This window comes from Canis lupus, chromosome 10 (assembly GCF_048164855.1).
Source record: "Canis lupus baileyi chromosome 10, mCanLup2.hap1, whole genome shotgun sequence".
Lineage (NCBI taxonomy): Eukaryota > Metazoa > Chordata > Mammalia > Carnivora > Canidae > Canis > Canis lupus.
This window is the reverse complement of record NC_132847.1, coordinates 13,481,193-13,508,727: the sequence shown is the minus strand read 5'-3', so window position 1 is coordinate 13,508,727 and position 27,535 is coordinate 13,481,193. Positions and strand designations below refer to the sequence as shown.

Sequence of the window (27,535 nt, the reverse complement as noted above, 5' to 3'; positions counted from 1 at the left end):
CAGAGGCTCCAAGCTGGCTTTCTAAACAACTACAATGACATTTATGGTAATTGGCAAGTTCCCTCTCTGTCTACTCCACTCGACTGCTAAGTGCTGACAGCCAGACTGTGTTTTATCCTCTGTTGTAGGTTTGTTGAATGAAGGAACTACTTCTCTCAACCATCTGGTTTGCCTTGAACAACTGAGAATTGGCTTTGATTGCAAGCTATCTGACGGTTGCCACAATCAGAGCTACCATGGGGTATTTCCAGAATACTTTCACCCCAAACAGACCCTGGGGTACCCTGAGGCCAAACCCAACCATTAGAGTTCTCACCTCTAGTGAAGCTTAGTTCCCTGCATATGACACGGTGGATAGAGACTGCTGGGCGAGTTGTGAGGTGTTACCATTTGGGAAACGTGAAAACATGGGATGGACAGAAGAAAAGAATGAACCAGAGAGAGAAAAGAGAAGAAGAACTAAGAGAAATGGAAAAGCTATTTTCAGGAGAAAAAAAAATGCTTTATTACTTTTTAAAAGTAAAATTGTTTAATCTTCTCATCCTACGACAATAGTTAAGATTTGTGATAATAGACCAGGCACATTGTACTTATCTCTGCATGGCTTTACCCTAAGTGGAATCGCACTGCCAAGATGTAATGATTTTCTTGAGTGAGACCTTAATTAACATCATAGTATCAGCCCAGGCTTGCTACTGTTTGATCCAAGTCTGGAAGCCAGAAAAGAACAATGCAGGCAGATGGAGTGTGATTTCAGTTGAGCTCTCTCTGAGCCTAAGCAGAACAGACTTTTCTTACATCACGTTAACTTTGTGACCAGAGCCTTTGGAAAAGCTTCTTCATGCTCCCTAGACACACAGAGCTGGAATCTAGTAAAAACTCAATGTAGGTCAGAGGGCAGCCAAGCTCTAGGGTAAGCTTCTATCTGCAAATGCTTTCAACTTCCTGGTCCAACTCTTCTGAATAATGATCGGGATAGAACAGAAGACCCTCTGTTCATGTATCTGGCAGGTCCACCATCAACAAGGAACTGACATACCCACAGGTACCTGAGTGAGCGCACTGGGAACCATTAGAATAGGGAACAGAAAGACATGACGATTCACGTTAAAGCAAGGGCTGGGCTCAGTTTTGTTTTTGTTTTAGATTATGAGTCCTATTCCAGTCAAATTCGTGCATAGTTAAAGCAGAGTAACACTCCCTCTATAGCCATTTGTTTCCCCCTGTGTTAATCTCCTAACTTTGCATTTTTAGAATCCAAAAGACACATCATTTAGCTGAAGCTGTGAGTAAAGATGAAGCAAGAATGGGAACAAAACATCATCATTCTGTTACTCATGAATGGAGCCGGTAAAACTGGAGTCTCTAGATCTGAATTAGATCGTACTTACCAGGAGAGATATCTGTCCTTCCTTAACAATGTTCAAGATGCTTTTCACTTTTTTCAGATATTCACTCCTTTCTTCCGGGCCTTGGGAGCTGGTCCAGTTCCCACCCCCAATCTGCTCTTCTAGTTTGGGTTCTGTGGCTGAGGACTGCAAATGGAAGGCCCTGAGCTGGCAGTCTGGCGTTGCCTTCTCGCGTTTTCGACCATGAGGATCACTAAAGGTCTTGTTTAGGAAGTCCTTACTCTGGTTTTCAGGCTCATATGCAGAGCCACACTTTACCAGAGGTGGCGAGCTCTCAGACTCCTCTGTGGAGAGCTTTGGCTGGTCTCTGATGACAGAGGATGCTTTTCTCAAGTGAGGGCTTTTCACAGGAGAAAGAACACAGAATGGTGTCATGTTGGATGGTGAGCTCTCAGCACTTCCAGGAGAGCAGGCTTTGCCAGAAAGGCCATTGATGGTTGTGCACAAACCCAAAATTCTCTTATCTGAAGTCACCTTGGTGAAAGAGGCAAGCTGTTGACTGGATTTAATGTAAGGCACATCCAGAATCTCATCCATGTCAAGGTCATAATGCTCCAGTTCCCCCAGCAAGGTGCTGGGCTCGCTGCTCTTATTCTGGGGACCATTTTCTCCATCTCCAGGGCTGAGCTCCTCAGGTTGGGGGCCTGGGTCAGGATCACCCCCTTTCTGGTACTCCACCTTCTGGTTCTTCTGGTCATCACTTTCATTGTTCTCCAGAGTCTCTGGTTGATGTTTCAGTGGGGAAACTCGCTTCACAGGACGGAACTTACTGTACACATCCGCGATTCCTGTGGGCTTTTGCGTGTTTGTAATCAGTGCTGACACGTTGCAATTCCAGCTCGAGCTAGAAACTGTTTAGAAATAAATAAGAGAATATTAAATGGAAACACTGAAGATATCTTGGTCACGCAGGCAGGTGTAATCCACTCACATTATGTTCATAGAAAGCCCCTAAGGGTACGACTTAAGAGGAAACGCACACATAAACCAGTTTATCCTTACCACTGGAAAATAGTGAGTGATAAAAATTATGGCCTAATTGCTGAAAATTTATTAAAGGAGTAATCATGGAAAAAAGCAAAAAACAGATTTTTAGGTTCATTCTCTGGATAACTATTCTTCTTTGGAAGGATTATGATACTTGTCACCACCCTGGAAAACAGAAATGGGAGGTTGGATCCTCTGTGTTAAATGAACTTCCAAACTAGTTTGGGGAGGGGAGGGATGTACGCACACACGAGCACATGCATACATATGTATCTGTGTACTAAAGATTAAGAAGTCCCACATAAAGATGGGGTAAATTATTTCATACTAGGCAAACTGAAATTGTGACCCATTGAGTGATTGTCTACCACAGATGTGTCTCCCACTGAACCATTGCTCAGGGGCATTTCCCAGTGCTCTCTGGCATGTGACAGAGCAACACAATGTATTAACACTTCACAAAGGGACCCTGCTGTAAGATTCCAGGCTGCCCTTCCAGTGTTGGCAATGCTGGGAACCACCAGGAGGGGAAGGTTGCAAAAGGAGAGTGAGATGCGTAGGTTAGGCTTGCTTCTTTTCTTTCTTTTTTCTTTTCTTTTCTTTTCTTTTTTTTCTTTTTCTTTTTCTTTTCTTTTCTTTTTTCTTTTTTTTCTTTTCTTCTTTCTTTCTTTCTTTCTTTCTTTCTTTCTTTCTTTCTTTCTTCTTTCTTTCTCTTTCTTCTCATTTTTCTGCAAAGCTTTAATATTGGTTTGCATTTGAGTAACTGTCTGGTAGAGATGGAGGATGATACTGTGAAACAGCAATGCGTCTGGAGGCTACAGATAAGACCACCATCTCTCCTGATTAGCCTCATGGAAGGCTACCATGTGCCTTCTCCTGGAGCAGGATGATAGAACATGGGTCTTCTCCTCCATCATGATGATCATGCTTCCTCTCTGGGATACTCTCCTGACTAGACAGATGACCCAGCACCCTTGGAAACTTGTAGGCACTGATTTATAGACTCCTCCCCCTTTCACTTACATTCACACCATCCCCCTTCAAAACGAAGAGGTTTCAGGATATGCCCTCCAACTAGGGGCCTCCCATCTCTCTCTCCTCTTCCGGAACAACATTAGGTAGGAAGTATTTAATCCAAAAGCATATGTTTGTGTGCATACTTGGCTACTGAGACACAAGCAAAAGATACAAGAGATGGGGTGTATTCAGGTCTGTAACTTCTAGGACAGTCCCTACCACTACTTCTGGGGGTGAAAAGAGTGTACAAGTTATTAAAGATTCCTCAAATTTAGATCACTGGTCATTATTGTTCCTAGTGCAATGTGTTCTAAAAGGAAGCAAGCTAAGGAGGTGAGAGTAACTGTTCTGAGCCTGAATGCTCTGTAACTGTTGATGGGTGGGGTCTTTCCCCCCAAACAGACCCCAATTTGGCACAGGGTTTCAGAGAATCTGCACTAATTGGTCTAGTTCCGAGACTTTTAAAATCTACAAAGAAAATACTATGAGCTGTGGAGGGAAACCTGGATTCTGTCCAGTAGGGAACAGGTATTCAGAAGGAATGTTCCAGAAGGGAAGGAAGGTACCTAGATACTGTTAAGCTGCTGCTTCTCTTCCCTTTCACTGGCTCTGGCTCTAAGTTGTACACAGTACTTGGCACAGAGCAGACAATTAACAAATGCTAGTATTTGAATTTGAATCTCACTTTGCACAACGCATTAAATCTCCTTGTAAATGCCCAAAGCGCATCCTTCTCAGGGATTTACGGCTTCATATCACAGGGGACAAAAGTCCTGTTAATAAACTCAGAGGAGTGATAATCACCAATAAGAGCTGGATTTTCTAAAGTTATTTATGAAACGTAAATATGCAAAGGCAAAGACTAATTCCAGTTGGTCCATTATAAATTTAAAAGGTTTCTTATCCTTTATAGGTCCATTTTCCCCTAAAAATGTGAAGCTATGAAAAATTGTCTGCCAGAAATTTCTGCCAAGCTTTTCTCTCTTCCTTGCAAGAACACATGGTTACTTATTTAAAACAGCAGAGAGATAGCAGACATAAAGTTTATAATGTGTAAATATGCCTTTAATTTTATCCATCAACTTTTCTGAAAAGCTTAAAATACAGTGGCCAACATGTGCGTGCGTGTGTGTGTGTGTGTGTGTGTGTGTATTCCTTGGCATTTCAGAGATACTCATTATTAAGTATCGTGTTTGCTAATATTTTGCCAATTACCTTGATTCCTTTGGAACTTCTTGAAAATGTGTATCTCAGGTTGTAAAAAAAAATTTAAAGTCACATAACTTAGTAGACCAGTACAACGAGTGCATTGTACCAATATATTTATGTATTGGATAAGGTCGTGAGTTCAAAGGGCTTCTCTTTTATGTTGGCTTTATTTACATGTGAAATTTTTTCCAAGTGATACAGGGAAATGGATACCATATGTTTCCCAGCTGTTTCGTACTGACAGGAGCCATTAAGAACGCTCTATGGAAATGAATTCTGTCTGAGTCTTGTGAAAACACTTCTTTCCACAGAAGGGCCTAGAAACTGAGGAAGGGGCATCAACATTAGGCTTGTTGTCCTTCCTCTTCTTCAAACCTCGGGCACTTTTTTTAGGCTCCAAATGAAGTCTATGCTTTCTAGTCTGTGTCTTCTTGACCGGAAAAAAAAGTACCAGTTTTGTGAAATTGATTGTTCTAGAGAGTCTCATGAGAATGCTCCAATTTATTACTACATAGTACTCATCTGAGAAGGAAGGGCAATTTTTATAAGACATATGACAAAACTTTAGATTATTTCTAAGTTGGAAAAATGAGCATTTTAAGCAGAACGTTAGAAAAGGGGCTACTAGTGATTGACAAGATTATAACTTTCAAATCTGTAAGTCTACCCAAATTTCATTTATACTGTTGTTCCACCCCAACACTGTCATCAATTTCTTTTAACACATGGAAACAAAGTTCATACTATGCTATAGTTACTAGAGAGATTTTGGGGCTAAACTTCTTTTCTGGAAGTCACGAACAAAGGCCTCATAGCTTAAGTTTTAAATCCCTGAAAATTTTATCTATTATCTTATTAGATCTATACAAGCTCTATGAGAACAGGGTCTGTGTCCAATTTATCTATCACTCAAAACACTCAGATTACTTTACATAAACAGGGTCTTTTCAAAGTTCTTTAATGACTTTTTGGTTGAATGGATTCATTTTAACATCTTACGCAAGTAAACACGTCTAGTATACCTTAAACCTGTCTACCTGATTATGTCACAAATTTTCTGAAATGGTCGGTTGGTAAATGCAAATGTTTCTCAGGCTGATTTATAGGCCATGGGGATCTCTTCCAATCTAACTGGCATTGGGAATGTCTCTGAGCTCCAACAAGCTGGTTTCCAATTGCCTGCTGACCATCCACATTTCCCCTGTATCTTCAACAAGCATTTAATGTGAGCCTAGGATGGGTGTGCTCTATTTGTCACAGGCAGCATGTTCCAAAGCAGAGGTCTTTAGAGCATGTAATGGAGGCATACCTCCTTCCTTATTGCTCCCTCCCTTTCTCCTACTCATCCAGCACACACACTCTACTATGTCTTCTTTGTGAACTTGGCCTGGGTCACATGACCACTCACACAGTCTGCCAAGCAATCCCTCTGTGGAGCATCGCTGGCTCTTCTCTTTCCTTTACTTGCATCTCTCATCCCTCCAGGCACCAACTCCTGCTGTGGCCTGATCAGAGAATCACAGATTTTTCTCAAATCTGGTTCCTCTTTTCCATCCTGTTATACTGACTGGACCACTTTGGAAACTTTGCATGTCCTTTACAAAGTTCTAGCTACTTCTCTGGTCTCCTTTTATAGTCAAGTTATCCCTCTTTATATAGGTTGGATTTTGTCACTTAGCTCAAAATCCTCAGGTGGCCCTGTATGTCTACATAGCATGCATATCTCTGCAGTATCTAAAATGGCCATGCTGAATACTTCTGACTTACAGAGTAAGGAAGCTATATGCCATTCTACTTTCTTTCTTCCACTAACTAATTCAAGGAGTCTCAAGTTAGTGCTACAGTGAATTTAACTCCTTTCCAAAACTTACCATCTCCCTTTAAGATAATGAGACTGCAGACCCCAGGCTAGGAGACCTTCAGAAAAAAAGAGTTAACAGGAATGTTTTATTTTCATCACATTCATTTTAATAATGACCTTGAATTAACTGCAAGTGACACTGGTTTTCTACTTACAATACTGATGTGCAATTTCTTTTGAAAACAGGTATGATTTAAATAAAACATTTGAGGAAAATGTTAAACAAATAATAGTACAAGTAGTTTACAGGAAGAGCAAAAATAACATAAGGCGGCTTTGGACATAACACATATTGTGGAAACAGTACTTGAATTACTAAATTTTGGGAAACTGGCTTTCAGAATAGTAACTAAATTCCTTAGCATAGGATGTAGCAGGGTATTTTTGTTGTTTTGTTTTGTTTTGTTTTTATTGGTGTACCTCAGAGATATTGTGGGTTCAATTCCAGACCTCTATGATAAAGGGAATATTGCAATAAAGCAAGTCAAATGCATCTTCTGGCTCCTCAGTGTGTATAAAAGTTATAGCCATGCTAGGTGCTAGGTGTGTAACTGCATTAGGTCCAAAAAACAATGTACATACCTTAACTAAAAATACTTTATTGCTGAAAAATGCTAACCATCTAACCATCAGCAAGTCATCTTTTTGCTGATGGAGGGTCTTGCCTTTATGTAGATGGCTGCTGACCCATCATGGTAATGGGTGCTGGGTTGGCTGTGGCGATTTCTTAAAGTAAAACAACAATGATGTTTATCACATTGATAGACTCACTAATGATTTCTCTGTAGCATATGATGCTGTTTGATAGCATTTACCCAACAGTCGGATTTCTTTCAAAATTGCACACAATCCTCCCAAACCTTGCCACTGCTTGATTAAGTGAATGTCGTATTCTAAATCCTTTGTTGTCATTTCAACATTCTTCATGGCATCTTCCCCAAGAGTAGATTCCACCTCAAGAAACTGATTTCTTTGCTCATCCGTAACAAGCAACTTATCATTCACTCAAGTTTTATCATGAGATGGCAGCAATTAAATCACATCTTCAGGTTCTACTTCCAATTCTAGTTCTCTTGCTGTTTCCACATCTGCAGTGACTTCCTCTGCTGAAATCTTGAACCCCTCAAAGTCATGAGAGGCAGGATAAACTTCTTTCAAATTCCTGTGAATGACAGTATTATGACCTTTTTTCATGGATCACAGGTGTGCTTCAGGTTATCTAGAATGGTGAATCCTTTCCAGAAGGTTTTCAATTTACTTTGCCCAGAGCCATCAGAGCAATCAAAATTTATGGCAGCTTTAGCCTTACAAAAATATATTTCTCCAACGACAAGACTTGAGAGTCAAAATGACTCCCTGATTCATGCACTGCAGAATGAATGTTCTATTAGCCAGCACAAAAACAACATTCATTTCATTGCACATCTCCATCAGAGCTCTTGAGTGACCAAGTGCATTATCAACGAGCAGTCACATTTTGAACGGAATCTTTTTTTTTTTTTTTTCTGAGTGATAGGTCTCAACAGTGGGCTTAAAATATTCAGCAAACCATGTTGTAAACAGATGTGCCATCATCCAGGTTTTGTTGTTCCATTTGCAGAGCATGGGCAGAGTAAATCTAGCATAATTCTTAAGGACCCAGGATCTTCAGACTGGCAAATAAGCACTGGCTTCAACTTCATGTTTCCAGCTACAGTGCCCCTAACGAGAGAGTCATGTGTCCCTTGAAGCCAGGACCTGCCTTCTCCTCTCTTGCTATAAAAGTCCTAGATGGCATCTTCTTCCAACAAGAGGGCTGTTCCATTGACATTGAAAATATGCTGTTCAGCGTAGCCATCTTCATGAATGATCTTAGCTGGATCTTCTAGATAACTTGCCACAGCTTCTACAGCAGCATGAGCTGCTTCCCCTTGCACTTTGCTGTTACAGAAACACCTTCTTTTCCTAAACTTCATGAACCAACCTCTGCTAGTTTCAAACTTTTCTTCTGCAACATCCTCACCTCTTGGCCTTCATTCAATTGAAGAGAGTTAGAGCTTGCTCTAGATGAAATTTTGGAAATTTTGGCTTAAGGAAATTTTGTGGCTGGTTTAATGGGACTACTAAAACTCTCTCTGTATCAGCAATAAGGCTGTTTTGTGCTCTGATCATTCGTGTGCTCACTGGAGCAGCACTTTTCATTTCCTTAAAGAATTTTTTCTTTGCCTTCACAACCGGACTGGTGCAAGAGGCTTAGCTTTCAGCCTGTCCTGGCTCTTGATCATGCCTTTCTCACTAAGCTTAATCACTTGTAGCTTTTGGTTTGAAGTAGAGGCATGCAACTCTTCCCTTCATTGGAACCTTAGAGGCCCTTGGAGGATTATTAACTGGCCTAATTTCTTTTTTCTTTTTAAATATTTTTAAAGATTTTATTTATTCATGAGAGACACACCGAGGCAGAGACAGAGGCAGAGGGAGAGGCAGGCCCCCTGTGGGGAACCCAATGTGGGACTCCATCCCAGGACCCTGGGATCACACCCTGAGCCAAAGACAGACGCTCAATTACTGAGCCACCCAATCAATTAGCCTCCTTAACTGGCCTAATTTCAACGTTGGTATGTCTCACGGAACAGAGAGGCCCAAGGAGAGAGATGGGAAATGGCCGCTTGGTGGGGCAGTCAGAACACACACAACCTTTGTTAATGAAGTTTGCCATCTGCTAGGGTGTGGCTCCTAGGGCTTCAAGAAACAATCGTCAGAGTGACAGCAAAGACCACTGATTATAGATCAACCTAACAAATGCAGTAAGAATGAAAGAAGTTGAAAAACTGTGAGAATGACTAAAACGTGACACAGACACGAAGTGAGCAAATGCTGTTGGAAAAATGGCGCAGACAGATGTGCTTGACACGGCATGACCACAAACCTTCAATTTGTAAGAAAAAAATACAATATTTAAAAAGCACGAGAAAAATGAAACACAATAAAAGGAGCTATGCCTGTATTTATTTTCAAATTGATCTTCTCATTTTAAGCACTCATCATTGCCACATCTTGCCATTAGGCAAGATTCCCCTCTCTGGCAATGCCCTTACTGCCTTCTCTGCCTGAGACAAGACTCATCTGATGAGCATCCTCTTGGGGGTTGCCTCCATGGTGCACTTCCTCCAACTCTCCCGGCAAACAATTGAGATATCCTTGCCCATCCCTAGAGTTGTATATTTGTGAAGCTCTTTTGCAACTCTTCACACATGCATCTGTCTCATTGTCTGTCTTGAAAGTTCCTCTAAGGCAAAGATTGCTCATGAAACTCCTTGTGTTTATAACCAGCCATCTGTCTAGGATAGCATCTCACAGATATTGGGGCCCAGTGGCTTATCTTTTAATTAACGAATGAATGAAGGGGGGAGGGTGGGAGGAAAGGAAGAAAGGAATATGTTAGACTCAATTTGCAAAGTACAATACATAAATATGAGTCTTGTAACAATGAGTCACTCGTTCCATTTTGGGCACATTGCGTTGAATATTTCAAAGGCAGGTTAGTAACGTATTGAAGATAGTCAGACATTTAGATGTGCTGCATATCGAAATATTTTCATATATTTCCTACAATAAGTTCCAAGCCTTGATTTCTTCATGTGTAAAATAAAAGGGTTAGGCTATATGATTGCTAAGACCTGGTCCATCTCTAAATTTCTATGACTATATGGAATGTCTACAAATAACAGGGCTCTCTATTCTAAGTGACTCACTATGAAACACTATAATTCTTCTGGATCCATGTCTTTCAACAGATCTTACAAATTTATAATTATGAGGCTAAGCTGATTGCTGACACAGAACAACTCGTTGGCTCTTGGGACTGATAAATTAGTATTTTCTTAGGAAGATAATGTACAGTTTGCTGTTGCAATGGTGGATCCAATTTTTAAGACTGAATATCAATTCTGGCTCCCCAGATGCCTATTTATTTTACTTCTATATATGGAGTTATGTGTCTGTATTAGAAAATCAGCTGTAGACATCAAAAAGAGAAAGAAAAGGGGTATGTCTTTAGGATAAAATAGTGTTTCGCTACTATTTACTGTAAAAGGTAAATGAATTATATTTTTCATGAGAAATAAAATGGTCAGTTTTACTTTTAATTGCCTTAAAATGTACATAACAATATGCTCCATGTCTACAGCTACCAGGAGTCTAGCCACCTTCAAGGACATACCTGTTAAGTTCTCCAACATTCCATTTCCTTCTATTTTTTGCATTTAAGGGAGGGACATTAGGAAAGATCGGGAGTGTCAGCACTACTCATGAGTTTCCTTAACCCACCATAAACTTACACTTTGCAATAAATAGTGGGCCCACTTACTGCAAACATCTCAGGTCTATAAAGAATGGTGACAGGTAACTTATACCATCTCATGACAGTTGGAAGAAGGGTCTGGAGTCTGAGGGTAGATGACCTACTGGGTGCTCTTCTACACCATCCTTGGAGACTACACTGTAACTTGATCCAAAACAAGAGCTGGTTAACTCTGGATTTGGAGAATTGTTCAAGGCCATTATATTGGGAAGAACATGTGTGAGGAATGCACGTTTCTGGAATGTTCCATGGAATTGCTTGTTCATCTCTTTCATTGATGCCAGAAACCCTTTACTGTGGGTTTTATGAATAAGAAGGGGGAAAACAGAGCACTTTCTCATTATAAAAATATCACCTGATTTATTCACATTAAGACATTAAATACTACTGGAAAAGATTCACAGCTTTGGTTCTAAAGTTCTGACTTTAAGTGGCTGTTGGTGTCAAGCAGCTGTTGAAAGTGTCAGATCTGTGTTTCATTATTTCCAGCTCTGCCCAGAATTGTCCAGACTTGCTCATATAATTTTGTGCCCTATCTGTACCCATTTTTTATTTGTTTGTTTTTTCTGTGAAAACTCAAAGAAATATTCAGGCCCTTACTACACTAGAGAGAAAATATACTTCAAAAAGAGGCACATTCCATCATGAAATCAGGCTCAAAATTTTGACAACCCTAAACCTTTGAGCTTCAAAAGCACAGTTTATGTAGAATAGCAATTGGTGGGTCTGAAGAAAGTGCATGGTTTCAGAGTCATTCTGTCATCTAGAAAGTATGCTGACCTTCATTCTGCTATGAGCAAAACCCTTCGAGTGCATTAAGTCTTGTATTCACTCCAGGCCCACGTTCCAGGCTCCTTTCTTTCCTTCTCTCCCTTGTTGCGCTGAACTGTAGGGAGAGACACAGGTCCAGGGACCATGTCCACACTCAGCAAGCAGAGCAGCACTGAAACGGGGGAGAGCTTGCTCTCTGTGGCATCTGGAAGCTCAGCGTGCTTGCTGCAAAGTGCAGACACACACCAGTTTTAACTGAAGGTGGCGATGTTTTACTGGATTGATCTACTGTCCAGGACAAAACACCAAGTTACTGCTCTTCTGTGAGAGAGAAGAGGAGGCAGATGGAGGTGGGCGAGGATTGGAAAGTCCTTACTCTTTACCCTCTACTCCCTGTCTCACTATTCTCCATCTCCAACTGGTGACTCCCCCAATGCCTGATTCTTTTATTTCTAAAGATGGAACGAGGTATTTACATTAAAAATAGAGCTTCAGGCCCAAGGAAGGAAAAAGAAGGGGGTGTGTCTTCAGAGTGTAAGAAAGAGTATTCCCTACTGTTCCCTGGTGAAAAGTTAAATTGATTCTATTTTCCATGAGAAGCCAAGTGGTTAAGTCAGTGTAACACGGTCTCATTTTGAGAGGAACAGAGTTTAAAGTCTGGAGGGGAGGAGAAATGGGAGCAAGGCCTAGAGTTGGCCTGAGGCCCCCTCTTCCTCTTGACAGCCCTCCTGGGGTCTGTTCACAAGAGCTCCCACCTGGACCCCAGTTATTAGTTACAAGGCCTCGGAGAGAAAGAGCAGGTACAGTGGAACAAAAGCCGAGTGCAGACAGAAGCTTTCCCCAGGATGAATGAATGGCAGAGCTACTTTGTTCTGTCTTCTGGTACAGCTCTGTATGCACTTTACAAGCACTGCTATAAACAATGGGGGAAAAACCTTCTGCGTATTTTAAGAATTTCTCAAAATGATGTTTTTTAATTGGAATGTTCCTGAAATATACTCTGTTTAACATTTTAAAATTGCTAATACCATATATTTGCATAAAGCTTTCTATGATTGAGTACAACAAATCGTTTCTGTATGTGATTTCATTAGAGGTTTATGCAACGACTCTTACAGGATGGATGAGCAGTTCTCACATATTCTCACTTGAAATAAATGAGAACTCTGTAAGTTTTAAGAGTTATGTTGCAAATCACATAGCGTGCTGACTCTTCCACCAAAACTTAGGTTTCCTAACTCCAGCTTTCCTTTCATGAAGGGCATAACTGCCTTATTAAAACTACAATTATTCCTTAAACATGCAGCTCATATTTTCTTCTAAAGATTTTATTTATTTCAGAGAGCACGAGAGAGTGCATATGTGCATGTGTGCACCCAAGCATGAAGGGGGGGAGGGGGAGAGGGAGAAGCAGGAGCAGGGAGCCTGAGGTGGGGATCAATCCCAAGATCCTTGGATCATGACCTGTGCCAAAGGCTTAACTGACTGAGCCACCCAGGTGCCCCCATATTTTCTATTTGGGTCACATATAGGTAAGTGGAATTCCAGCAACCAGTGGCAAAATCTGGTTGTACTTATTTCAGATTCATGTGGATCTAAATCCCAATCTCTGCTCCCTGCCTAGGTTTTGGTAACCACTTACTAAGAAGCTTCTGGGTGGGAGCAAAGTTAAGAAAATAGTTTTTCTTAACAACTTTTCTTAGAAACAGTTGAGTGGAAGAATTTCCTTACTTTGTTTATCATTAGTGGCATTAGCCTAAATTTGGAGTCATCTTATCACTGATAAGATTTTTTTTTTTTTTACCTCTTTCCATGAAGTTGGTTAGAGGGAGAAACGAGGAGTTGTCGGTACAGGGTGTAAGGGCACAGTGCCAGAGGAAAGGAACAGGTGACCTCTTGAGATTCCGGGGTGGGAAGGGGGGTCAAAAGTCTTAGAAGAGGCCACAGTGGCCTATCAGCTGGAGGGGGCATATCCAAGTGAAATGGATGGGGGAAGGCCGCTTGACCCTGTTCACTGGGCCTGGGGGGAAGGGGTGCTGGTAGGAGGGGTCAGGTATGGGGTAGGGGTTGTGTAGTGTTGTTAAAATAGGGGTTCTAGCATGGCTTGCTGGGAGATTTCAGGCCTCTCCGACCCTGTCAAATGCAGATATAGCACAGACCACACATTTAAGATAATGCATATCAAGGCCTGAGCACGAAGGTTGGCATTTAAGTATCATTTTTGAATACCAGTTATCATGTGAAATAGAAATGCCTAGAGTGCCAGGATATTTTGATTTTCTCTGAATAATGGGGACCATACAGATTTTTAAGCAATAAGGGTCTCCTATCCAAGTACTAAGCAGGCCGGACCCTGCTTAGCTTTTGGAGATCAAGATGAGGTCAGGTGCATTCAGGGTGGTGTGGCCCTGGATTAAGCAGCAGAGAGTGCTGATCAGAAGTGCTTGGAAGCTCTTGTTCCAAGAAGTGCTTGTTCTTTCAGCTGACAATTCCTTCAACTGGTTGAATGTAGCAGTCCAGCATGTAAGCAAGAGATACAGGAATATAATAAAGCTTGTTCAGAAATGTCAAATTGACAGAATGCTAAAATACTCATATAGGGTCCATTCATTCAAAACACACATTTGCACATGGTTCTGTGTATGTGGTTCTAGGGGTACAGAGGTGAATGAAATAGGCATAATCCCTGTCCTAATGAGGGCACCAGACAGTAAAGCAAGTATACAGATGAATAAGAAATTACAAAATGAAAGGTTCTTTGAAGGGAACACATAGCATATTAGAGTAGAGAGCAGCTGAGAAGCCTCATGGTGGAGGTGACATTTAGGCTACAACCAGGGGAAGGAGAAGTTGCCAACTATGTGAAAATCTGAGGGAAAATACAAGAGATGAGATAATTTTGTGGAGATCTGTGGAGAAGGAAGCATATTTTCAAATGCCTAAAGCAGGAAGAATCTGGTAGGTTCTATAGGTCTTACATCTAGAGGAGAGTGAACCAGGGTGAAAGCTATCTAAGGTGATATTGGGGAAGGCTGCCAGGGGCCAAACTGATTTGGGGGTTGCCTGGTCACAACAAATAATTTTAACAGAAATAGGGTGTCCTGGGGGGATTTCACAGAGAAGTGAAATGATCCACTTCACATTTTAAAATATACGTTCAGTCCACTCTGTGGGAAACAGGATGGGCAAGGGTTGGTGGTGAAGAAATGGGTGAGACGAGTTCATACTGTTAACCTAAATGACACATAAAAGTGGCTTGGCCTAGGTAGTGGCTGAGGAGATGGAAAGAAGGGGATAGATGGGCATATATTTTGAACACAGATGACTCAGGATCTGGTGACAGGCTGGTGTGGAATGTGAGGAAGAGGAAGGATTCTGGCCACAGTTACTGAGCGGGTGTATCTGTAAACTGAATCCCCAGTACTGAGGGAGCATCTGAGGAGGAAGTTGGGGAATGGCATTCGAAGGTTCCTCTTTAGATTCCATGAGACATCCAACATAAGACATACCGTTGGCAAGTAAGGGCATGGCTAGAAGCCCAGGCAAGCATGTTAAGTGACTTTTGAAGCCATTATAGTGGATGAGCCCCCAACCCAGAGAGACTTGGAGACTGAGAGGACAGAGGGTCCTACTGAATACAGAACCCACTTGTATATTTAAAGTTCAAGTAGAGAAGGAGGACTTGCAAAGAGATAAGGAGATTTCAGAGTGTTGGGAGAAAAAGAAGGAGAGAAGTGGTATCACAAAGCCAAGAAAGGAGAATGTTTCCAGAAAGGAGAAGCCAATAGTCTCAAATAATTTGTAGGGGCCAACAAAGAGGCGTGTATCCATGTAAACAGACGTGACAATGTGGAAGTCATGGCCTTCCCTAGGGAGGTAGAGGTCATATTGGAGATACTTCAAGTGAAGGACCAAAAGAGGGCTGGAGATGGGGGTTTCCTTAACTCTTTAAAGCAAGTTGGTTGTATTTGGAAGGGGGTGAGAAAAAGTGGGGAGAGAAAGGAACAGAGAACCAGAGTGGGAGCCACGAAAGGGGGGTACTGCTTATTTGCCTTTTTTTTTTTTTTTTTTTGAGAGAGAGAGAGAGAGAGAGAGGATGCCTGCAGGGGTAGGAGAAAAAGAACGATAAACAAGATCCTTGCCCAGTGTGGAGCCCTACGTGGGGTTCGATCTTACAATCCTGAGATCATGACCTGAGCTGAAATCAAGAGTCTGATCCTTAACTAAGTCATCCAGGCACCCCCTGTTTGTTTGCTTTTTAAGACAGGAGGTGATCAGAAAAGTGTTTGTATGATGAGGGAAATGACCCTATAGAGAGAAAGATACTGATAGTTCAGATAAAAGAGGAGGCTGAAGGATTAAGGTGTCACACCAAATGAAGAGAAGCAAATGATGAGCTGGCCCATACCTCAGTTATGGTACAGAACCCAAAGAAGGGAGGGTTTCTTTTGCCTCTTCACGCATTCACTTGCCCACCCATATCTCAGATATACACATGGCTTCAGTGCCAGGCACTGGGGATTCCCTAATAAACAAGAGAAAATGCATTTAGTCTTCTAGAGAAAACTGACATTAAACTAGCATCATATTGTTAATAATTTTTTGAAACACAGATATTTAAAAAGGAGGAAACTATAGGGAGCTAGGAAATCATAGAGTAAGTTGGGAGAGCAGTGCTAATATAATCTAGGCTCAAATTGTCCCAAAAGGGAGCCACTAGACACCTGTGGCTACTAAGCAGTTAAAATGTGGCCAGTGGTCCATGCTGAAATAACATTTTGATTTATTGGGTTAAATTAAAGATATTAAATTAATCTCATCTGTTTATAGTTTTAAAATGTGGTTATTGGAACAAATTTAAATTATGTAAGTGGCCTGCATTATATTTCTGTTGGAACATGGTGGTCTAGGAGTCGGGTAACGGGGCCCTGGAGAGGTGACCCCGGAGGCGGAAGCAGGAAATGTAACATGAAAAACACACACGCTGGAAGAACTGAAGAAGGTTCTGTGATGTGCAGACAGAGTGGGGGGAGAAGGGCATGCGAGGAAGCTTGCTGGATCAGGATATGATGACTCAGGACCCGAAGGCCACAGCAGGGAGTTTCCCATTGTGTCTGGAAAACCACCTCAAGGATCTACTGCTCAGTTTTGAGCATGGAGTGACACTCATCATGGACCCTGGATTAGCATCCATTACCAAGGCATCCTAACTCATTGCTCCTCAAACTTGAATATGCACACATCACTTGGAAAGCTTGTTAAAAAATGCAGATTCTGATCAGGGGGTCTGAGAGCCTGCCTCTCCAACAAGTTCCCAGCTGATGTGGATGGTGATTGCACCCTAGAAGGATCTGGACTTTTGTAGATGCCTCTTTACTCTCTCCAAGGATCCTTCAACAATGAGATTCTAGAGTTGTTTCTATGACTTGAATTTCTTTTGTGACTTTTATTTGTTTAAGGGAGGAATTAGGGCAACGGAGGTAGCCGGGACAGGGAAACCATTCTCTCTTATGACAGGAATGAACTTTGGAGGCCACGCAAGGTACAAGGGCATTTGGCTTCTGTATCACTTTTTTCCTCATCCCTTGGTTTCATGTCTTTCCCTCCGCCCCCCCCCCCCCAAATGATGCTTATCCCTGCTTCCAAAGTTTCATCCTTTCTTCCTGCAGACACTCCTGAAGTTACTTCTACCAAGATCTCTGTATCAATTTTGAGGGTGCGAGACATGTTTCTCAGAGCCCATTAAAAATGAACTAAATCAGGGGAGAGGAGACTGGGTCTCCTCCCCCTAAGGTTCCTCTCCCTTTGATATTGTCTCATTTCTTTCCTATTTCCACAATACTTATAAAGTTTTAGAAAACCAGGGAGCTGTGGTGCTTGTAGATCCAGCTAAGCCAAGACATGTTCAAATGAAGAGATGAAGAGCCAAGGGTGTGATGTATTTAAGTTCTGCTCCTTCTAGCACCTTTATTACTCGCAACACGACCAGAGTATTCCTTTTAACTATACTATCACCTCCTCTGCTCCTATCTTGCCTCACACTAACTTATGCCCTGTCTCTCAGAAACAGAAGCTACATGTTAATGGATTAAAGGCCAGAGATGGTCTCTCCCTCCGGACAGAGGGGACAGGTCTACCTTCACAGGTTAAGTCCTGGGCTTTATTTGACACAATAGCTACACGCATGCTATAGCCGCAGAAAAGAGCAGCAAACTTTCCCTGCATGATGATTATAACTCTAACAAAAACTAGGCCTCGAGGAAAGAAATGCTAAAAAGAAATATAGTCACATTTTGTTTTGACAACAGGATTAGCTGTAGTTTTTACTTTTCATTTTTTATAATGGATGGTTATCACCTTGGGAAGCATAATTTTGTTAAAGAGAAATAAAAATAAGTGTTTCACTTGATAGCATTCTCATCTAGATGCTTTGCTTGTATGTACATTTTCACTGTGGTGAGATAAACTGAGGGTTTTGTCAGAGGTGTTGGATTCTTTGCTGTGCTGGGTTGAAGTGTTTGTGTTTTTTAAGCGAGATCTTTGAAATGCGTTGCCCTGTTCTTTGGAGTCCATTTTGGTCATGTGAGATGGAGTCATCAGCAGGCTTTACAATTTAAACCACCCCATCGACCTTCGCTTGCAAGCTTTTAGCATTAAACCTTAATAAAATGGAGAATAGGGGGTTTACATATTTAGCATCATCTGCTATGTTACAGAAGGGTCAAGGGGATAAATTTCATGTCTATTTACTATTTTTGGTGTTGGCTGAATGCCTTAAAAATCTTAGAAAACCACATATTTTCAGAGGTTCAGAGTTTGTCACAAAATCTGCACTCAGAATATAGCAAATCTGCAAGGCTTTTAAGTCTACAACCAAAATGCCTTTTTTTTTTTTTTTTTTTTACCAGATAGGTATCAGATATGAAGTTTAAAAAGAATGGCTCTCCTTTACTCACTATCAGGCAAATTATAGTCCAGGTTATGTAAGTATGAAAATTCTTTCAGAATCTCTTCTCAACCCATCCCGGGGCCATTTATTACTGTCATATAACTGAGTTTTCAATCCTCATTGTGTCTTGCTCTTGGACCCAGAACTGCATTAATATTTATCTGCCTTCTTCCATGAGAAAATGATCCAATGAGCTTAGCAGATACATGTTTCGAGAGAATCACAAGACACTTAAAGCACCATGAATTGAAACAAACATGTATTTGAATGTTCAATTAATAAAAGAAAACTCAAAGTCAATGAAACTGAGTATGTCTGATTTGAATACCATATGTCGACATATTTTAGTCCTTGCTGGAGAAAACTGGAGGGCAGAGTTAACACCCACTGCCTTGTGCCATCCCCTTCTACTCGAGAACAGTGGGGATTAAGCAGAGAAAATGTGCAAATGTTTCGCAAATAACTTCCTTTTAGAAGGGCAAGTTTTTCACACATGACTTCCTTGCTGCTAATCCTTGCTTCACCCTAGTAGCCACATGTGACTCCTCAGACGATAATTACTCAGTTGACTCAACTTCATAGGGCTCTGGAGTCAGCACAGCTGGTTTTAGACTTGCCAGCTCCAGAACTTTGGGCAAACTATCCTCTAGGAGTCTTGGTTTCCTCATCAAGAAATTGGGTATAATAATGGTCCTCCCTCAGAGAATTATTCTGAGGACAAATAAGCTGTTTATGGAGGACTTGGAATACTGAACACCTAGGAATCTCAAGAGCAGCTCCGAAGAGAGGCCAAGTCTGTTCTCAAAGGTCCTATTTCTAGCTCTTCACCTCCCTCTTACCTTCTTGTGGTATCTGTAATATTTTCACATGTTTTTTTCAAAACTTTTTTTACAGAAATTTGAAGCTCAGTCATTGTGCACTGTGATTCACAGAGGATAGTTGAAAATATTATTCCTGTCAAATATTATTCCTTTCAGAAATCTGAAAGTGCAGATTTCGATAGGAGTCAAAGCCTTCAGCTAAAGGAAAGCACCTCTAGGGCATGCTTGTGTGCATTGCACAACTAGTGGAAGGTAGTGGGAGGCTGCCCCAGGAATCTGAGGACACTGCCATTTGCCTTTCTCAGACCCTACCATGGGGGTGACCCCGGGTCTAGGGAGAAAGAGGGGTGAACTCCGAGCCATAAGTCTCACAGAGGGGCTTCCAAAGCCACCAACAGGCTCCTCTGACATTCCTGCTCCTCTCAGAACACTTGAGAAACAGGCAGAGAGGACAAGTATGAGTGTTGTCTCTGGAGCAACCTTGGGAAGGCAGGACAGGTAGGTGGGGAGTCCTGGATGCTGACATGAGGGGCTGGCAGGCTCTCCTCAGACCACACGGGGAGCCACCTTGGGTTCAGTTCTGAGAGCTCCATGTTAAGAAGGATGCTGGTCATTTGTAGTCATCCACGAGAGAGCAAGGATGAGCAGGATAGACTTAAAACCATGGAGGGAAATGTCAACCTGGAGAAGATGAGACAAAGGTCATCTTTAAATACTTAGTGGCACCTTGTCCAGGACAGGTTGCCCATCACTATGGATCCAAAGGAAGAACCAGGGATGAGGGATGATAATTTGAAGAACACTGATTTCAGCTGAATGAAAAAATGAGTCATTACGGTGGGTAGCCTCCTGACACTGCGAACTCTCTGTCACTGGAGCTGTGAAGTGCAGGCAGGATAATAAGGATCCCCTCTGAAGATCTGATGGACTTTAAGTAAGTGTTTTTTTTTTTCCTTTTAAAAAACTTATTTATAATAATTATTTCCATTTGTAAGTAAACTTATAAGTGTTAAAAAATAAAACCAGCACAAAGAGCGCCTGTATATATCTTATCCTTTATTCATCAACACTTTACCCATTTGCTGTAATATTTGTACTCCCACATGCTCTCTCGCGCTCTCTGACTAGATGATTTTTGGGTCCCTCTTCTGTTGTGAGTTAATGATTTTGCACCCCGAGGCTCCAAGTAGTAAGATTTTAGACAAATTGAAATCTTGCGGGCAGTGCTTTTCACAGCATTTAGCATAAAACCCATGCCCGCATACATGACTGACAGGGCCATACAGACTCTGACCCTGACCTTCTCCCAGACATTACGTTCATTTTGATCACCCGATTGCAGATTGGTTGTTCTTTTTCTTCCTCATGCAGGCTAAGCTCATTCCTGGCTCAGGGCCTTTGTACTTGCTACTTTCTCTGCCTTCAAAGATCTTTACTGGTTGTCACTGGCTGGGTCCTTCTAACATTTCCAGACACCTACAAGTGCCCTCCTCCAAATCCTCGAAGTTACTCTATCATATTGCTTTGAGTCACTTCTTATCACTGTGTGAAATGATCTGGTTTATTTATTTGTTTGTTTGCCTTTTTTTGGTCACCGCCTAGAGCATAAACATCTTGAGAACGGGTGCCTTATCTACGTCTTATTTGTTACCTCGTCCTGAGTGCCTATGATGGGGAATATTCAGTTATCTGCTGGAGGAATAAATAAAAGAACAAATGGGCCTGAGAACATCTGATCAAGGGCTTGTTAATTCAAGGATGGATGGTTACATGTGACAACCTACACAAAATGGAAATTGCTTAATAAACTTGAGAAAGACAAAGAGCCTTTATCTGGTAGATTATATTCTAACTGACAGGAGGTTGAGCGGAAAGTTTTTCCAGAGGGTGCCCCATCCAAAAGAAGGTGTGGACTCTTCTCAGAGGCCAGTGTGCTTTCTGCTGCCATCTGTTTGAAAAGATTACCATAAAAATGAAAATCTGCAAGCCCTCCTGGTGCAAGCTCCTTCTAGGTGGCTGACACAGGAAGACGAAAAGGGGGCAAAGGGTATTTCTACAGCTGGGTGCCCTTGGAATTAGTTGGTAATGGCTCAATTCTCTCAGAAACTAGCTGTGAAAAATCTTCACTATGTTGAGATTTCTTTCAAAGGAGCTCACAGATCATCTCCAGTGATGCTATGGAGAGATGGATTTTTCTACGTGTTCTTTTTTTTTTAGGATTACTCTTGCTCTATTAGTTTGATAGTCTTCAAACAAGGTGTACATGTGATTCCACTGGAGGTACACACGTGATTCCATTAAGAGGCCCTAGTCTTGCCCACATGCACCCATTTCCTGTCAGGTCTAATTATTGCCAATGACCTTGAGCACTGGGTCTTAGCTCTGGGTGAAGTTTAAAGGCTTCTAAACTTGAAACTGGCCTCCTCCTCAACCAGAGAAGAGATGTCCAACATCACCTATTGTGCAAGTGGTGAGGAGTCACGACCTGGAGAAAACGGGATGAACCAGCCTCAGGAAAAATTATTTTTAACAGCTTTCATTAATTCACTTACCTTGGTTAGCAAGAACTGCTACTGAACTGAGAAGAGAAATTAACTACTTCATCAATGAGGGAAAATGCTGATTTTTTTTAAGTTTTAAAAGGATAATATCCTAAAATTAAATGAATGCTGTTCAATCAAGCTGTCTGAAGAGAAGTATATGTATATGTAGTGGACAAGAGAACCCACTCCAGAGGCAGACTTGCTGTGGGGGGGATCCCAGCTCTGCAACTTAATTGCTGTGTGACTCTAGTCAAGATATTTAACTTCTCTGCTGTCTCAGTTTCCCTACCTATAATATAAACATCATAAGTACCCAGCTCATGGGGATTTTAAGATTAAGTTAATGTGAGTAAAGGGATTATAATAGGACCTCACACACTGAGCACTGTACACGTGATTGCTAGGATTTCTTCTCTTTACTCCCCAGCTCTAATTAAAGAAGAAAATCCTGTATATCTACAAAGTAACTTCAGACATGTCACCTAATTTTGATCCTAACAGTTGGCAAGAAGCAAAAACTTCTTGCTTTTTTAAAAGATTATTTATTTATTTATTCATGAGAGACACAGAGGGAGAGGCAGAGACCTAAGCAGAGGGAGAAGCAGGCTCCATTCAGGGAGCCGGATGCGGGACTCCATCCCAGGACCCTGGGATCATGACCTGAGCCAAGACAGATGCTCAACCACTCAGCCATCCAGGTGCCCCCCTTCCCCACCTTTTTTTAAAGATTTTTTTTCTTCTTTATTTTGTAGCTGATCAGTCTCAGGCTCTAGGCTTATAGCTGATAAATAACTGAACCCTAACATGAACCCAAGTCATGGCCCTGGTGCACCAGTCAGCAATCCAGCCTGGAACCTGAGGATGCCTTGTAAGGAGGCATATCCCTAAAGCCTTGTGGCCAAAGCCTCTATTAAATCTGACAGAAACCTGACTGTGTTTGAAATTAAAAAAAAACAAAAACAAAAAAAAACCTCCCAAAACTAAAGGTAAGTGAGAACTTTTATGGGAACTTAGAACTATCCTCTGTGTTTCTGACCCAAACATTGAAACATTACTTTTACTCAAAACAACAACAACAAAACAGAGATAAATAAACCTTGAAAGACTGTTTGCTCCATCTCATCTGAGCAAAATGTCAAAGTAAATGAGATTTCCAGGAGACAAGTAAATTAGTTTTGTGCAAGTCCTTTCAGTGAGAAAGCTACTAGAATACTCTAGTAGCTGTCCAGGTAAGGGCCATCTATTTATTCTGAAACATGATACATACAATCTCAGGATTATCTTGGGCCTTCCATAGCCTATGGTTCTCAGGATTCAAGCTATTATCAGAGGAGCTCCAGCTTTGGCACAATTAATGGTGATGCCTTACAGCAATTACTTCGAAAAACAATGAACATCCTTTCATAGTTCAATGCCACGGTATCGTCCCCATCGACATCCTTTTTAATTTTCATTTTCGCCCATCACAGAGAGAAAAGGAGGGAGGCTTAATTTGATTTACAGAGGGAAAAACAACCCTGAATGTCCTTTTTTTTTTCCTAGGGGTGGGGGCGTGTGCAAGGAGAAAGGTCAACCAGCTGGTTTTCATCTATATGCCATAATTCTCTGTTTAGTTTACACTATTAAACTCCAAAGCTTCGCTTTAATCTTAACTGTTACAGTATGCCTTCTTGCAGATCCTATCATGTCGCATCCCTGATAGGGTTTCAGACTCTGGCGAAGCACCATCCCAAGCTGGTCCTTGCCATATGGGTAGTGAATGCATCCAACATTTTTTCATTGGCGCCTGCATCATTATGTTTTGTCACCAATGGTTTCTCGGGTTTTTAGTAAATTGCTGCGTCTACTGTGGTTTGGAGCTGTTGAAATGACGGGCTACATTTATTTGTATACAGCCGAGTCCTTACTAGAGCCTCCCTGTCCCGTTAGCCTTTGGAGGATGACCTAACATCTGTTTGCAGAGGGTATGTGTGTGTGTGTGTGTGTGTGTGTGTGTGTGTGTAGGGGCATGAAGGGAGAAGCCTCACAAGGCAGGAGGCAGGAACAGGCAGGGTGAGGGGAAACAGCTTCCTGGAGCCCTCCAGGCTCTGAGAGTCAGGAGCAGGAGAGGGAGGAGGTGAGAGACTCACCTGATCTGTCTTCACTTTGTGAATCACATCTTCGGCACAGTTCAGGGATGGTCTTCAGTGATGTGACTGAGTACTGGATGGGCAGCCAGAGCAGAAAGGGAAGAAAGCAAGAGTTTAAAACAAGAGTATGACATTCATTCAAATTGGCCAGAAAAAGCACAACATGGGAAGTGATACTTGAGTACAACATGCGTGTATCCAGAAAGTCCGTCTGATTTTATCCCAGATGGGCTGCTTGGTGACTCAGGGGCATCCCAAGCTCTGCCTAGAAGCATCTAAGCAGATATGCATTAAGAGGGGCTATATGGTCCTGCTTTTCACATGGAAGGTGGGAGCCGAGCAGGCATTCTATCTCCTGTTACTTTTGCTACTTGTCTGTAGAAGATGGAAGAATTTTGTGGCCTCAGGGATTTCCAGAAGGTGTCTATAATCTTTGCATTTTGAGTCCAGGTGTTAAGAGCCAAGGGTAAAGGCCTTAGCTTCCTGCAGCACCCAGGGCTGCCAGGAGCCTTACCTGTGGCCATGCTGGCTGGACCTTACCAACATCTCTCACGTTGCCACTTGTCAGAGATTTTACTCTGTGGCATCTGTGAGCTCCATGGGAAATACCGGGGGTGGAGGGGGGAAGGTTATAAAAAGCAAGAGGAGCGTGGTTCTGTGTCTGAAAGCTCATCTGTTTCATGTACAGAGTAGTCTGAACTGAAATCACCTCCCAGCACCAACCCAGTAGCGACTCAGGGGCCAGCTCCCAGGATAACAAATTACAACACGAGGGGGGCATAAAACCAGAAGAGTGAAAACAAATGTGAAATCAATAGGTATGATGTATGGGGACTATGTTTGATGCCACTCAATCTTCCTTTTAGAAAAGGATGTTTTAGAACAAAAATAGATGGGATGAACTATTTCTTTAATCAAACAGACCATCTTTGATCATACATTAATTCATAAAATATAGCTCCCTAAAATTATTTTGCTCTGTACCATTAGGAACAAGGTTCTTATGGAAATGAAAATATACTATGAATGACCTCACTGCTGCAAAATTTGGGAGGATTGAGAAGAAACCTTTAATCTGAAAGAAAAATGATCATGGGAAACTCATTAGGATTATTCTAGCATTACAAGTGAGGAATGTGTAATTGGCGAACATTTGTCAATAGGAAGGTACTTTAGTTAGCTTGATGTTGATAGATGAAGTGAAGTGTCTACATCGAGACCACCCCCCCCCCCAGTGCTTTTCACATGATGTCAGGACAGCAAGACAGAGGGAGGGGCAATTGTAGCTACTGTCAGTTTGCCAATTGCATGTCACAAACAAATTAAATTTCCAGTTCTTCCAAGTGAAAAATGAAATCTCAAATGACTAATTAGAGAAATTACTCTTACCTGTCTGATGCAATAACATCCTGTTTATGGTGGCCATTCCTTAGAGGCCACAGGTGCTTTAGTCAATCCCCTCACATACTCAGAAGGAGGGAGGACTGGCTCTTAAACCAAAACTGAACTTTAAGCATTCTTCCCCTTTAACAGTACGTTCTTTGGGGGATGGGGGTAACACAGGTACAGAAGGCATTTTTCTTGTTACCAATAAGGTACCTTATGTTCTTCGCCAAGTACAAGGTCTCTAAGGAATCTGGTAGCTTCTTGAGACCAGCTGGTACAGGTTAAATAATTACACAGTTTATAATTCAATTAAAATTGGGGCTTTTGTTTCAGCTGCCATGTGCCCAAGAAAAGCACCCTTTGGCAGTCTCACCCCCTCTCCTGTTTTATCTCCAAGACAAAATTTTAGAAATGGGGAATTTAAGATGGATTGTGTTTAAATATAGTTAATGATAAATTCAATAAGGTTGCTCACTTGGCTTAATGATATACATTTGATTGAACTGGGTGTGCTGCTTTCTGTATTTTCAGCCGCATGCATTCTAACTGCTACCTCTCACCCCAAAGTCAGGCATGTCAGGATCTCTGAATTATTAGCTATATCTTCAGCTCTTCCTATGTGATCTCAAAGGTCTGAAGAGTGCAGCAATTCTTAATGTAATAGGGTTTAAATTTGCCTGGTTGGGGTGGGTACTGAGCTACAGGCAGAGGACTAGCCTCGCTGAGGCCCACCCACTGCCTCAGCCTACATCCCACGCCGCAGCTTTGCGTGTCCACCTCTGGCATACAGAAAGTCACATCTGTGAAGGCATACATCTTAAGCCTTTGGGAATAATGACCTTGAAGAAAAAGTCATATGCTGCTCCTGGTAATGAAAATCGCAAGTACAGCAATCTCAGAAAAGGATGACGTGTTGGCCAGAAAATCAGTTTTGGATAACTGTAAGGGTATATGGAATGGCCAGTTCAGCAAAGACTCCAACCTACACTGTGAACAAATCCACCATCCTTTATAAAGACACAAGGAAAACATTAGTTTGTGTATTTGTTTCAGTAAGCACCAATACTGCTCTTTGGATAGAAGATAGAGCTTAAGAGAATGTTGTACAGTTAGGTCATGATGGGAAGAGGAGCAGAGGAAACACACAACTTGCAACACTAATATGCAAAAGCATTTTCATAGGTGCACATTCTTGAATAAGCAAATGACCCAGGAAGTCTCCCTTGCACGAGCTCATTGTACTACCATCGGGGAGCTGAAAGGGAGGGCTTCCCAGGCCCTCATCTGAGTGCAAAGGACAGATGGCCTTTTATAAGGAGCTGTCTGATTGCCAACCCACCTCATTCCCCGGACAATGGCCAACTCCCTGGGCAACAACCACTGTCATTCTGGCCCTATCAGAACCAAAGCCCAATGTATTTCCCTGTCTCTTGCCCCTACTCCCTGCCTTTGTATTCTGTTCCCCTGATACCTGTTATTATCCTTGATGATATTATCCTTGATGATAAGAGAGAGGGGGCTTGCAGATGGCTGAAAAGCACTACATTTCCTAGCTCTCTGTTGCTTAATTTATTCTTTTTTTTTCTTTTTTTAAAGAAAACCTTGCAGAGGTTATTCCCATAGAACTAGGCTTTGTGAACTGAACTTCATTTCCATTCCTCTATCATGTCCTAGGAAAAGCCACGGGTTGACCAGCTGTCTCTGTTTCTTCAATGTCTGGGTGCATTAGAAGTTTACTGCCACCTTCTGTACCTCTCTACTCTAGGGTCCTCTTTGCCTGCAAAGCCTTCCTCTGGCCAGGGAAAAGCCAGCATTCTGCAAGGCCAGCTTGCACTCTGCTTTCTGCATGAAACCTTGGCTAACTGCTTTAGCCCTAAAAGACTCTTCCTTGCCCTTGGTAAAATACTGCCTTGCTTTATGGGCTGTTGTTTCCTAAGTGTTATATTGGCTCCCAAAAGTGCCAGAGAGAAAGGACGGTGACTTGGACTTGCATGTGAGCATGGCACACAGGGTCTTATTAACTACTTGACTGAAATATCAAGACAAGCACATGTCTGATTAATCCCTGGGCATATTATAGATGTTCAAAGTAGCTTTTTCATATTTAGGTATTT

General features: G+C 41.8%; 1 protein-coding gene across 17 annotated transcripts in view; it reads right to left on the bottom strand.

Moving 5' to 3' along the window:
* The window catches only part of SNCAIP (synuclein alpha interacting protein), a 148,612-nt gene that overhangs the window by 37,413 nt on the left and 83,664 nt on the right, over positions 1-27,535 (bottom strand). For 16 of the 17 annotated variants that reach the window (XM_072840757.1, XM_072840745.1, XM_072840747.1 and 13 more), the window contains 2 exons: positions 24,036-24,108; positions 1,392-2,260 (listed from right to left, as the gene is read on the bottom strand). In XM_072840757.1, the coding sequence (XP_072696858.1) occupies positions 1,392-2,260; positions 24,036-24,108 (942 nt within the window). Of the gene's footprint in view, positions 1-1,391; positions 2,261-24,035; positions 24,109-27,535 lie in introns of those variants that run through there. The other variant, XM_072840760.1, reaches the window with a different exon arrangement.